The sequence below is a fragment of the Mugil cephalus genome, chromosome 18 (genome assembly GCF_022458985.1).
Source record: "Mugil cephalus isolate CIBA_MC_2020 chromosome 18, CIBA_Mcephalus_1.1, whole genome shotgun sequence".
Classification (NCBI taxonomy): domain Eukaryota; kingdom Metazoa; phylum Chordata; class Actinopteri; order Mugiliformes; family Mugilidae; genus Mugil; species Mugil cephalus.
This window is the reverse complement of record NC_061787.1, coordinates 18,167,991-18,180,923: the sequence shown is the minus strand read 5'-3', so window position 1 is coordinate 18,180,923 and position 12,933 is coordinate 18,167,991. Positions and strand designations below refer to the sequence as shown.

Below are 12,933 nucleotides of genomic sequence, written 5' to 3'. Positions count from 1 at the left end.
CAAAAACATTAAATAACAAACAGAAGAGACATTCCTCAGCACTGAATGTCTAACGTGCCCCTGAGGGCAGCACACTTTTTTTTTTTTTTTCACCCCTGTGAACTTGATGTTCACCCAACTTTGCGGGCATGTTATCTCAGTCCCAAGGGGCTTAGCAACCACTGACAGCAGTGCCTCTTTGTTAAACCCTGTGTTTTTCTGCAATATATACAAACACGTTAAATTGCTGCTTTGGTTGAGGTTGGGTTTTCCTCTGTGTTTCCTCCTGTTGCTAAGCAGCAGTGCACATATGTCACGGTGGAATGTTTTTCTACTGCATTTTTCTTGCGCTATGGATGTTTGTTTCCATGTCTTGCTGTCTTTTGCTTTGTTTTGTTTGTGCTGTCACTTTTCTGGCTTTGAGAGTTCTTTCTGAATGCGCAGTACCTTCCTTCTTTTGTTTTTGCGTTCTGTGCATTAAGTTTGCTCTTCTCACTCATAATACTGTATCATAGCATTCTTCCTGTGTTTACTCTGTTGCATGGGCTTTCTCATACTGCATTGTGTTGATAAGTTACTCAGTACGTTTACATGCACAGCTTAATCGCGCTATGCTACTTTCTGAATGCGGTCATGCCGCAGAGGAAATCAAATGTCTGAAGGGAACATGTACTCCTCCTCCGTACTAGCTGTGTCTTTTTAGCAGGTTAATACAGCCCCCTTTCCGGTTGACGTATTATAATGAATAATAGTACATCTTTTTTGATCTCTTATGTAATGTATGTCATGTTGCTGCTCAGGTGGTTCTTTTACCGACTCTCTTTACCTTCTCCTTCTCCGACCGGCCTTATGTATGTTTTTGTTCCAGCGGGCAGCAGGTGTAGAGCATGCACACACGCGTTGTCTAGTTAAACTCCATTTAAGGTGTATACATGCCAGTGAAAATTAATTTCCAATCGCATTATATGGTTGTCTTAGTCAGATAAGGAAAATTTTGCCGTAGTGACGCGTTTACATGTGCTTAAGTTGTCCAGTTAGAGTTGGATTAAGGTAATAATTTGTTGGGTTTTTTTCACATTAATGTAAACGTACTGACTAATTACAGAATCATATACAGTTGCAATAGATCTACAGAAACTACAGGATGTTGTACATTTGCTACTTGCTACTTTCATTTCTCCGTTACGGAGATACTACGTGTACGTAGTATTTACGTTTTCTAGTTGAAGAGGAAGATGGAGATAGTCCTCCGTGGGGGGAGGACATGGAGTCTTTAGTACACTATTAGCATTACATTAAAAGACGTCATGTTATACCCCATCCACCAACCCCTGTAGTGTAAAAGATGTCGGGGTTTATCCCTGATTAGCCCCTTTATTGGCCTCATCAGTAAATCAACGTTATTTAAATGGGCCTCCTGCTGTCGTTGATCAGTTAGCGTAGGTGTGAATACCGTGGGCTGTTATCACCAACAGGAAGTTAACCACACCTCTAAGTTTACTGCATTAAATTAACTAAATCATCCCAGTGCGTGACACTCTCACCGCCATAGCAAATGAGACAGAAACCAAGACTTGTTAGGACTGTGGAGATGTGGACTTACTGGTGCGTCCTCCCTTACTGTTCAGGAGACTTCAAGAGGAGATTACCCAGAACCCCCTCCACTGGCACCATGTCGTCTGCTGATGACCTGGATGAGAGGGAGCTTCCCTCACCCTCCGATAATGGTGAGTCAGTCTGAATTCTAAAATATCTTTTACATGCTGTTCTACTGTTGTCTTGTGTGAGCTGTGTCTGTTTAAGTTGTTTGCAGCAGTATTATAAGTTTGGCTTATGGGATTCTGTCAGCACTTGTTTTATTCTATGTAAAAGAATAACCCTATTTCACATTCAAGTGTGTTCTTGACACCACGGGAACAAGATAACAATGCTACTTTGCCCTCTGTGCACTGCAGGGTTAAATGAGATGATAATAGAGACGGCCAGCTCCCCAGGACCGTTCAGGAACACCCAGATGTCCAAAGCAGCTCAAACCCACAAGCTGAGGAAGCTCAGAGCGCCCTCCAAGTGCCGTGAGTGCGACAGCCTGGTGGTGTTTCATGGAGCAGAGTGTGAGGAGGTAACCTTTCACTCCTTTTTCTTTTTTTTCTTTTTTTAGTACTGTTAGAACAAAGCGCGATCCCACCATGACCTTCTATTTGGACCTTTAGTAAACGTAGTCCACAGCACTCAGGCTGTTACAAGTTCAAGAAGAAGATTGCCAAAGTCTCACGACAGGTTCTTTACCGCTCGTCAAACAAAAACAAAAGAGGAAAGCCCCTCCTCCTCCCCCACATCAAAATGTTTGAATAAGAGAATAAAAGGAAAAGTTGAAAACGGCCACAAACCCTCCTCAAGAGACCAAATCCACCAAATGGTCTCCGTTGAGGGAGCGGCCAGTGGAAACTGAAGACCTTTTGTTCGTCTTCTGAGGAGTACTTTCCGCCATCCCTGTGCACCCCCCCCCTTGATGTTGACTTTAGATCAAGTTTCTGTCCATATTTATTAGATACACTGAGCAGGACAATAACAAAGCACTTACTGGGAAATGTTTTTAAGATTATGTAATGTTTGTTGGCATATTGACGAGCGACTGACACAAAAATGCAACTCTTCCCAGTGAACTGGAATCATTCAGTGATAATGGTTGAAGAGGTTACTACACGTGAAGTGTTTCTTTTTGGTCTTAATTCAGTTACTTCACGTTTATAGCTTCTTTGTGAGAACATATTCTGGAAAAGGGGGTGAATGGCTTTAGTTGGAGACGCAAATTCCTAAAATATGCGAATTCATCAGAAGATTCAAATGAGATATCTTTTCTCCAAATTTATTTGTGGCAGAAAAACTTTGTTGAGAACTGTAGTACTGTATTTTCTGGGCTAATCAAATAGTTTTGGTGATAGTATTTTATGTAGTGTGAGACAGAAGATTAATAGTGATACATGTCATCTGAGCACCATCAAGTTGACTTTGCTTCCAGCACAATGACTCTGATTGGTTGTAGTTTGTAGGAAAGTCACTTAAATCTATGGAACATAGAGATTAGTCCATGTCTTCGTATTCTAAAGTGAAAAGCTGTTGTTTGCAGGGTAACATTTTACTAAAGTTTACAGTTAAAAAAAAAAAAAAAGAAAAGAAAAGAAAAATGCAGCTCCCGGAAAACCATAACTATGACCGCCCTGCAGTACAGAAACAGTTAGAAACTATCACTCATTGACTGTGAGAAACACAGGGTCAATTCCTGACCGGGACCATTTGCTTGCGTCCTTCCTCTCTTCTCTCTACTGCACTTGCTCTCCATTTCCCTGCAGTCACTGTCAAAATAAAAACTAAAATGTGAAAAAAAAATTGGCCAACATGACATTTCTGCTTTCTTTTCATATCTGATGCATGTGTCCATGTCTCTGCAGTGTTCGTTGGCCTGTCATAAGAAATGTTTGGAAACCCTGGCCATCCAGTGTGGCCACAAGAAACTCCAAGGAAGGCTTCACCTGTTCGGCATCGACTTCACACAGGCAGCTAAGAACAGCAAGGACGGCATCCCGTTCATCATACGGAAGTGTACATCAGAAATTGAGAACAGAGCTCTCAACATCAAGGTATTGTAGCCAATCGGAAAGACAAGCTTCTTTTTAAAAACTGATTTTCTGATAAACATAATCCCTCCCCATTTCACCGAAATAAACGATGTGCAATGTGTATTCAGTTTGTGTGCTGGGTCCTGTTAATATTCTGCGGCTGTCCCGTTTCTCCGTGGTGATCCAAAAAATGTCATTTAATTTTCGTCTGTTGAATGCATTTTGTTTTTGTGCTCTGAAGGGTATCTACCGCGTGAATGGTGCGAAGTCCCGGGTAGAGAAGTTGTGCCAGGCTTTTGAGAATGGAAAGGACTTGGTGGAGCTCTCTGAACTTTATCCCCATGACATTAGCAACGTGCTCAAACTCTACCTGAGACAGGTGGGCTGCTTTTCAGTCCTTAAGACCTTCACTCTAACAAGTTCATGATAAAAATGATCACTGCGTAACAGAAGCACTGCAGGGGTGTTTATTGTTCTTTGTTTATTTTTAGCGCATATTTCCCGCCTCTCACCCCTTAAGTGCTTATCTCATTTCCAATTCTGTACCACTTGTGTATTTACTTGCATATTTTGCTCGTCTCTGTTTATTATTAAACTTCCTTGATTCATTTGTTTTTCCAACTTTTCTCCCCCAACGTACTTTCTTCCAGCTTCCAGAGCCGCTCATCCTGTTCCGCTACTATAATGACTTTATTGGTTTGGCGAAGGAAAGCCAGAGCATCATTGTGGAGGAGCTTGAGGCATTCCGGCTTAGACCTACCCCCGTCACCCCGTCCCAGGTCAGCGTGGATCTCAACCGAGTCCTGTTCAAGATCAAGGATCTGCTGAAGCAGCTGCCGCCGGCTCATTACAAGACGCTTCAGTTCCTCATAGAGCATCTTCATCGGTAGGCAGGGCGCCACCGGTTGCGGACATCTCTAGTTTTGTAATTCACGAGGGTTAATTTGATAATTAATCAGTGCTTCCCCCTTGCTTCCCCTCTCCAGGGTTTCCGAGCGATCAGAAGAGAATAAGATGACAGCCAGCAACCTGGGTATCATCTTTGGTCCGACACTGATCAAGCCGAGGCAGGCCGATGCTGAAGTTTCCCTTTCCTCCCTGGTGGATTACCCCTATCAGGCGCTCATTGTGGAGCTCCTGGTCAGACACTACGAGATGATCTTCGACACCCCTCTCAGTCCTCTAAACTCGCCCACGGAGGTTGATTGCCACCACCCCGACACCCGTCTCACCCACCAAGAGAAGGAGCAGCTGAGCAGGCACTCAAAGTCTCTCGGAGACATTAAGGAGGTAATTATTTTTCATGCTAAAATTTATGTTTGTCATTTAACGTTGATGGCGATTTGTTTTCTGACTTTTTTCTCATCTCACGCTTGCAGCAGAGCTCTAAGGTGTATAAGAGACATTCCTCTATAATTCCTTCATCACACTTATTGGCTGAGGTTCAGGAGGCCATACCAAGCATTGATGGAAGTGACTTTGAACCTGGTCAGTATTCTCACAAAGCTACATGACATTATACGTATTTTTTTTTTTTAAGTCTGCCGTGTTTTACTTGTTATGTTCATGTTTTAACTTCTTAAAATATTTCTGTTCACAGCTGATGAATTGGATTCAGACACGGTTCTGTCATCAAGCGTCCCGAAACGTGCCGAGCGGGGCCTCAGTCGCTCGCAGCACATCACGGTCACCAGGGTCCAGCTTCGGCACCCTCGGAACAAGCTCTCCTCTCGGCCTGCCAGTATGCCGGCTGAGCGGTTGCTCAATCGAGGCCAGGTGGACGAGCAAAACGTCCGCAACAGCGCCGACAAAGACGATGGCAGAGGAGGAAGTTTTGACCAGGCAATCGAAGAGGTGGACGAGACCGAGAATACTAAGCTGCGAGCGGGCACACATTACAGGAGCACGTTCATTGACACCCAGACGTTACGCAGGACTTGGGACAAACAGTACAAGCATGAAATTACCTCCAGGACTGTTAGAATTGTGGCCAGCTCGTCCACAGAGAGTACAGCAGTGGAAGCCAACAACTTGTCAACTTCTGTGCCATCAGCCTTCTCAGTTGGGACCACAGAGAGCTCTATTAGCGCCATCTACCCCAACAGACCGTACACAGTCGCAGTGCGACCGAGCAGGACTTTAAGAAAGGAGGACAATATAACGAAGTACAGCCCCGTTGCCACAGCCTTCAGGGCTCCCAGAACTCTCCAGCCTCCCCCAGGAACCTTCTACAAGCCTCCATCAGGGAGCAAAGCTAAAGTGCTGTCCAAGGACTGTCCGTTAGCCAACAGCGCAGAGGAAGAAGAAGAAGAAGAAGAAGAGGACGACGATGACGACGATGAGGATGAGGAACTGGGGATAGAGATAGAGGTGTCTGTAGATGAGCCTCTTGAGGAGGACATTGAGGTTGAGCAGGCAGCAATGTCTCAGTCTCCCAGTTCTAGCCCCGAGGAGCTGGGCCAGAACCAGAACAAACCAGTGTACCAGAGACTAAGGCCCAGGCGCCTCCAAGAGGTAGAGCACAGAGAGGCTCATTTTGTTTGAAGCATAACGAGCTTGAACATGAACAAAGACTAATAAACATCTGCATCAACTCTATAAAGACAAATAAGCAGATGTATGATCGCGTTCACTGTGTGTAGAAATCTTGTACTTATTTTTTGTCCCTTTTGGTCCTCAGAAAACAAACAGGATGCACTTAAAATGCTGTGTATTTTTTCCCATGATTCACAAACCATTCATTTACCAATCACTTGCTCAGTTACACTCTGACAACTGGTCAGACTATTTATAATTATTTTTTTTCCAAACTGTGCAATTTCATTCTTGTTTAAATATTTTGTATAAAAAAAAGTTACAGGCTCACCATGTATGTTTATATACCAAAATACAGTTTGAATTGTTTCTGTAGCTCATATAGCCACAATAATGAAAAAACAAAATGGTGCACTTGCCAGAAATAAATAGTGGGGAGTTGTCTTGTACCTACTGTGAGTGTTTGTTAAACTGTTACACATTGGTTTTAATTAATCATTTTTGCTAATAAGTGTAAAGCAGTATAATGATCTTTGTTACAACCTGTATTGGACTTTGATAATGTCACGAAGCACCAGCTGCAAAGGGTATGTACATCCACTTGTTTTTATACTGTTCAACTTAATTGGGGTCAACTTGTCTGAAAAGCTTTCAGAAATGCCACTGTTTTTTGCTATCATGGCATATTGTTTTCTTTAAAAAAAAAAAAAAAATTTAATGTAACATTTACATTTCTTAATAGCCAAAGCTGTTTTTTTTTCTCCGCCATGTCTTAAGTAGTCTTATCAATAACCTAAACCTTACAGACTCTTTGTAAGTAACAGGAAGTGCATCATTTATTTAAATGGTATCTATTTTTCAAGGTTGACACTATGCTTAAAAGTTCAGTGTTAGAAAAGAGGTACATGAAAACAAACACACCCTTTTGTAACTTATTAAAATATATCTGACAACTTTCAACTATGTTTTGTCTGTTTTTTCTTCCTTGTTAACCGTGAAAAGCTTGATGTGTGTAAACTGAAGTATTATTAGCAAACAGCATGATGACCAGTGACTATAGATGCTAAAATTAGCGTTAATACTGAAATACGACATCTTAGATGGAGGTGGAATTGTAATAGCGGTTGGATTATACAGCCTAATGAAGCCCAGGTGGGGTGGTTAGGTCATATAGGCATCTACAAATGGAAGCGAGAGGCGTTAACCGTCCCCCAGCGCAGAGAAAGGAGATTAAATCAATCTGCTTAACTATTCACGAGGTCTAGAAACGAGCTGTGTTAGCAGCCACAGGAACACTTGTGAGAACATACAGTGTTATGCTTTATTTACTGGATATCAACCGACCCTGCAAGTGTTCTTCTGAGGTAAGTCATACTGCACTAAATGCTTCACAGTTTAGTAGTATCTTCTAGTACATCTGATAATGAAGGGTCAGCTGTGAAAATTACATCACAGTTTTAACTGATCTAGATAACCGTTAATGTTGTATACGTGTCCCAGGTGTGTGCAGCATTCAGGTTGTTTAGATTGTGACGTTAACCATGAATGGTACTGACCGCACACGTGTAAGCTGTAGGTATATATTTTTTCCTGCTACTCTGACCCTGAGAAGTGTCTTGAGCTCATTAGCCTCATTAGAGACCCACTGCTAGTTTTCACATGGACCTTTCACCGGAACTGACAGATTTGTAACATGCAGGGTAGCTCATCCACAATAAAACCTTCCTCCTGGAAATCTTAAAATATATCTTTAAATAACACTGTGAGCTAGCTTTAATTAGCTCATGAGATTTTTACGAATCGGTTGAATGCAGGTTTGCCGCCTGGAGCCTGCCCCTGCGGGGGTAAAAAGGAGGCGCCATGGGGGCAGGAGGACAAATCAAACTCTTGCTGTGGAAGAACTGGACCATCCGCAGGAGGCAGAGGGTAAAATCCTACACAGAAATTATCCCAGCGAAGGCTTCGGTTAGCTAAAATGTGTTCAGGTCAGATGACGCCACCTAATTTATCATCATCTTACCAAATATAGGAATATAAGCAACAGAAATCATAGCAAAATGGTAAGTTAGTTATTGTTAGAGGATTATTAGACATTTACTTACTTTATTAGATGTATTCTGAGATAAGAAAACTGATTATTTTTGGGAAACTTTACATTTAATTTGCGTACAACAATATTTTACCTTGGTGAAAGTGGTTTTTAAGGTTGTCAACAAAGCACAAAAAGAAATTTGTGTCTGTCTCTGACCCCCTGATAGTATGTGATATTTTGAATTAGGACCATTGGCAATTGTAAACTAGGTAAATTGCTCCACCTAATTGGATGCTTTTGACCCAACAAACTGAACTAACCCAACAAACTAAAAGTATTCTGCATCTCTGGGGGTCTTAGGGTACACCATTAGATTTGATTAAGTTTATGAATTTACATCTTCAAACCAGACATTTATTAAAACAGCCTTGTTAAGATGTCACACCAGAAGAGCTTCTGATAAATAATTCAAAATAATATTAAGATGGATTTTTTATTTTTTTTTTATTTGTACAATATAGCATCTTCTTGATTTATTGAACGCTGTCATGATTACCAGATCCAAATCTCAGGCGACACACAGCTCAAACAGCTCAGGTGTGTTTGAGCTGTGTGTTGCGTCATGGTGCTGTGGGATTATTGGCCTGTAGTATTTGTTTATCAATCATCAAGTTACAGAATTTGTCAAAGTAGAACTGTTCAGAAACACTTTTATTAAGATTTCTCTTGAGACGATAAGTGGATAACTCCTTTGTTACATTAAAATTCAGATTAAGATGTGGTGAATTTTATCCAGGTACGTTTCTTCATGGAGATCATGTGGCCTGTTATGCTCTTCATGGGACTGGTATGGCTAAGAAGAGTGAATCCACTCTACCGTCAACACGAATGTGAGCATACAACTACTTTACAAGGAAATACCTAAAACGATATTGTCTGTGGGCAGTCTTATTCGTACAGACTTATGTAATAACAGTATTTCATCTATTTCAGGCCACTTCCCCAATAAGGCCATGCCCTCAACTGGGGTCCTACCATGGATGCAGGGGATCTTCTGTAATGCCAACAACCCTTGTTTTCAACACGCCACCCGTGGAGAATCTCCTGGCCTGGTGTCCAACTACAACAACTCCATGTAAGCATGAGCCTGGGCTAACAAAGGACGGCTGTTTTTATCCAGAGGTGTTGAATTCCTATGAAATACTTGATCTGAGATGAAGGTGGTGGAGTCTAAAAATAATATATTTAATTTTATTTGGGCATTCAAGGTTATCGTTAGTCTTTCTATGGCTCATGTTTACTCTACGCAGGCACTACTAAAGAGAGCACTTTCTATAAATATGCGGTATATGATGTGAACCTGTTGTTAAACAAGACAAATTAACACTGACCCGTTATCACCCTTGCTCTTCAGATTGGCTCGGTTCTACGCAGATGCCCAGGAGCTTCTTCTCAGTGATGAAGAGTTACTCCAGTATGGTCGCCTCTGGAGGGAACTGAACGCCATGAGTAACTTCATGGACACTCTGCGGACCCACCCTGAACAAGTCTCAGGTCAGTGCTCTATATTTTCATCAGTCCAAAATGAGTGAGTTTGTTTCCTGTGGTCCTAACTGGCATGATTATATGAATCTCATGTGCACTTTGAGATCACTAAATTTAGCTTTGCACACTATTTGAAGTGTTAGTGGCTGATGATAAGACTAAACAACTAAGACTTATGAAATTTCTGCAGCTCATAAAGATGACATCAGATGAAATTCTCACTTCTGTGACCTTTATCTACATTTAGTAGGGTGTGTGGCGTGTCTGCAAGCTCAGAAAAGCTAAAAGTAATCCACGCAGCCAGTTTTTTATGAGTGGTCTGAGAGTGAACCTGTCATTCAACAAGCCATTTACTATGTAGGAAGTTAGTTAATTGCATAAGACTGCCCGTGAACCATGTACACAGCCTCCCTAGATGCCTTTAGACTGCCCTGTCCTACCAGTGTACACAGCTAGGGACCACGCACTTAGCTTTAGCAAGTGGATACACAAAGACAATGAAGTCATCCTGGCATACAAGACTTCTTTACACTGAATCCCAATCTCATGAGGAACAATTTTTCCTAGAAATAGTTGAAGACTTTGCACACTTTGGACTATGCAACGCTGGACTCGCTTTTAAAACCACAATCTGGTCTAAAGCCGCATCCTAGTGTACGCCAGGCCTCAAATATTTTCCCATCAGTCTGATCAGTGTGACACAATTATAAGGCATGTCTGTAATGTAAGCTTCTTACTTTTTCCATTAGCATAATATTTATTCGTTGGGAAATAATTCATTTGTCACCTTTTCATTTGACACCACACTAGCTGCTCTCTCTTCATGCATACTTGTACATGTATATTGTATATTCCCCACGTTTCCCGACTAGCAAAACGAACCTTTATGATGGGAGTGGAACGAGGCTAAGTGCATTCCAGCCTGTGAATGATTATGTCTGACTGCCGGAGACATACATAGATGGACTCACAGAGATACGGATCCACATTCCACTCAAGTTCCTGTGAGTCCCGGGAAAAGAGAGAACCCAGTTATGTAACTGATGAACTGAGGTTCACATCCAGTGCACAAAATCCTTGCCCATGGGCAAATATGAATGAGTGGGCATTGATGTGGGCATGCTAATGCATGTGTGAGAAACTAGATGGATAGATGGTCTGCTCATTTCTCAAAACTGTATTTTAAATATGCACCTACATCAATCAGGCATAACATTATGACCACCTTCCTAATATTGTGGGTTAGGTAACCCCCTAACCCTAACCCTTGTGCCTCCAAACCGGTTTTGACTCATTAGAGAATGGACATGGTCATTCTGAGGGTGTCCTGTGGTGACTGGAAATGAGATGTTGTTAGTGGGGGATTTTGGGTCCCATGGGTTGAGGGGAAGGGCCTCTGTGGATCATCTCACAGATGAATTTGGAGGCCAGATCAGCCTCGTCATGTTTTTTGGGTGTTTTTATGTTTGTGCGTCCTGCTAGAATGGCTGCTGCCATCAAGGAGTGTCATTGGCCACATGAATGTCAGGTCCAAAAGACGGTCAATATCTCTGAATAGTTATCAACTAGCACCTCTAGCATTCACCCGCCCGCATCTTGTATGTTTAAATTTACACCAGGAAAAACTGAATTGTGAACTCTGTTGTTATCTGAACAAGTTGAACAAGTTGTCAAATCACTGCCTTTCACATATTACACACATTACAATGTCTCTTTGCTTGTTCAGTCATGTACATATTCGCTATACAAATCGGTCCCCCTTATCTCCGCTGTGTGCCTGACTTCAACACAGAAACAAGAAGCCCTACTTATTACAGTTTGTTGCTTTTTGTCAGGTGGCACAGTTGAACGTTTTGGATACCAAATAAAAACTTAAGTCATGCACCAACTAGCCCTTGGATATAATTCAGTTTCAATGAAGCCAATTTGCTGCAACTTGCCCAAAATATGTGTCATTAAGAACCAACATTTTTGATTGACTCAAAGGAAATGTAATAATGATAACAACAATCTTCTAAGGAAACATTTCAGATTGCTTTTCCATCACACCCAACATTTCTCCTGTCTTCAGGCCGAGGGGTAAAGGTGGAGACTATCCTGAAGGATGATGAGACTCTGACGTCATTCCTGCTGAGAGACATTCCTCTCACAGAGTCTGTGGTGTATCATCTAGTCAATGCCCAAATCAGGCCTGAACAGGTATATGTACCCCCCTTCCCCCCTCCCTGACACACACAAACACACATGCACACACATAGCTAAGGGTACACAGTGTATCATTTTAACATCGTTAAATCAATACCCCATTAATTCTAAGACATGAGTACAAGCAGCAACCTGCACATACACCGGTTTTACAGGATAGCAAACTGGATTTTGTTGGAGGATGAAATGCAAGGAGATACCTCAACCCATGCTGTCAGCCAAAGAGTACTCAACAAAGAAAAGTACTCACCAAGAAATGGCTTGCTCTGTCGTGGAATTTAAATACTCTATTTTGGCATTTCAGAAGCTCACTTGAATTAATTGTACAGCTCAACACTATTGAGGAAAACCACACATACATTAATAGAATCACTAACCACTAAGCTAATCCGTAAGCCGAAAGACATCACGCTGCAGTAATTTAGGAATCTAAATCCCTGTGACCCTGTTTGATATCGCCCTCACACAAACACAACTCCTGTTCTCCTTATTGTGTTTTATTACAGTTTGCTTTCGGGGTCCCAGAGCTACATCTGAAAGACATCGCCTGCAGCCTGAACCTGCTGGAGCGATTCCTCATTTTCCAAAGCCACCGAGGACTCTACGCCGTTCGCAACGCCATGTGCCTCCTCACCCCGCAGCGGCTGCAGATCATCGAGGACAAATTTTACGCCAACGTTGACTTTTTCAAAGTCTTCCGCCTGGTCAGTGCTGATTTATACACACATTTCACTTTATCAGATTCATATTTTTTTTTCCATTTTCCATCCATCAAAAACAAAAAGCTCCTTGTAAAACTCTTCTTTTTCTATTTCCACTGAAAATATCTTCACCATCAACACTTCAGATATAAAGTGGAAGCACTTTGTCCATATTTACTGCTTAAACCCTTGCCAGTAAAACTATTAAGCCATTCATTGTGGGGTTTCTGTACACAGTTTATATAAATATATCACATAACAATCTGGCAGAATTATCCAGTTGGTTCCCGAATACGAGAGGGTAGTTTAGCGCCTGGAT

At 41.9% G+C, this 12,933-nt stretch overlaps 2 protein-coding genes across 8 annotated transcripts in view; both read left to right on the top strand.

Annotated features, from left to right (window-relative positions):
• arhgap29a (Rho GTPase activating protein 29a) overlaps positions 1 to 7,091 on the top strand; it is a 32,891-nt gene extending 25,800 nt beyond the window's left edge. For 5 of the 6 annotated variants that reach the window (XM_047568299.1, XM_047568297.1, XM_047568301.1 and 2 more), the window contains 8 exons: positions 1,608 to 1,706; positions 1,935 to 2,098; positions 3,429 to 3,617; positions 3,838 to 3,975; positions 4,247 to 4,482; positions 4,583 to 4,886; positions 4,976 to 5,084; positions 5,197 to 7,091. In XM_047568299.1, the coding sequence (XP_047424255.1) occupies positions 1,608 to 1,706; positions 1,935 to 2,098; positions 3,429 to 3,617; positions 3,838 to 3,975; positions 4,247 to 4,482; positions 4,583 to 4,886; positions 4,976 to 5,084; positions 5,197 to 6,140 (2,183 nt within the window). In that variant the 3' untranslated portion in view covers positions 6,141 to 7,091. The remainder of the gene's footprint in view (positions 1 to 1,607; positions 1,707 to 1,934; positions 2,099 to 3,428; positions 3,618 to 3,837; positions 3,976 to 4,246; positions 4,483 to 4,582; positions 4,887 to 4,975; positions 5,085 to 5,196) is intronic. The other variant, XM_047568298.1, reaches the window with a different exon arrangement.
• Positions 7,092 to 7,344: 253 nt separating this feature from the next.
• abca4a (ATP-binding cassette, sub-family A (ABC1), member 4a) overlaps positions 7,345 to 12,933 on the top strand; it is a 33,407-nt gene continuing 27,818 nt past the window's right edge. Inside the window, exons 1-7 of one of the 2 annotated variants that reach the window (XM_047568630.1) lie at positions 7,345 to 7,495; positions 7,946 to 8,057; positions 8,960 to 9,053; positions 9,157 to 9,298; positions 9,578 to 9,717; positions 11,780 to 11,907; positions 12,420 to 12,617. In XM_047568630.1, coding sequence (XP_047424586.1) covers positions 7,992 to 8,057; positions 8,960 to 9,053; positions 9,157 to 9,298; positions 9,578 to 9,717; positions 11,780 to 11,907; positions 12,420 to 12,617 — 768 coding nt within the window. In that variant the 5' untranslated portion in view covers positions 7,345 to 7,495; positions 7,946 to 7,991. The remainder of the gene's footprint in view (positions 7,496 to 7,945; positions 8,058 to 8,959; positions 9,054 to 9,156; positions 9,299 to 9,577; positions 9,718 to 11,779; positions 11,908 to 12,419; positions 12,618 to 12,933) is intronic. The other variant, XM_047568631.1, reaches the window with a different exon arrangement.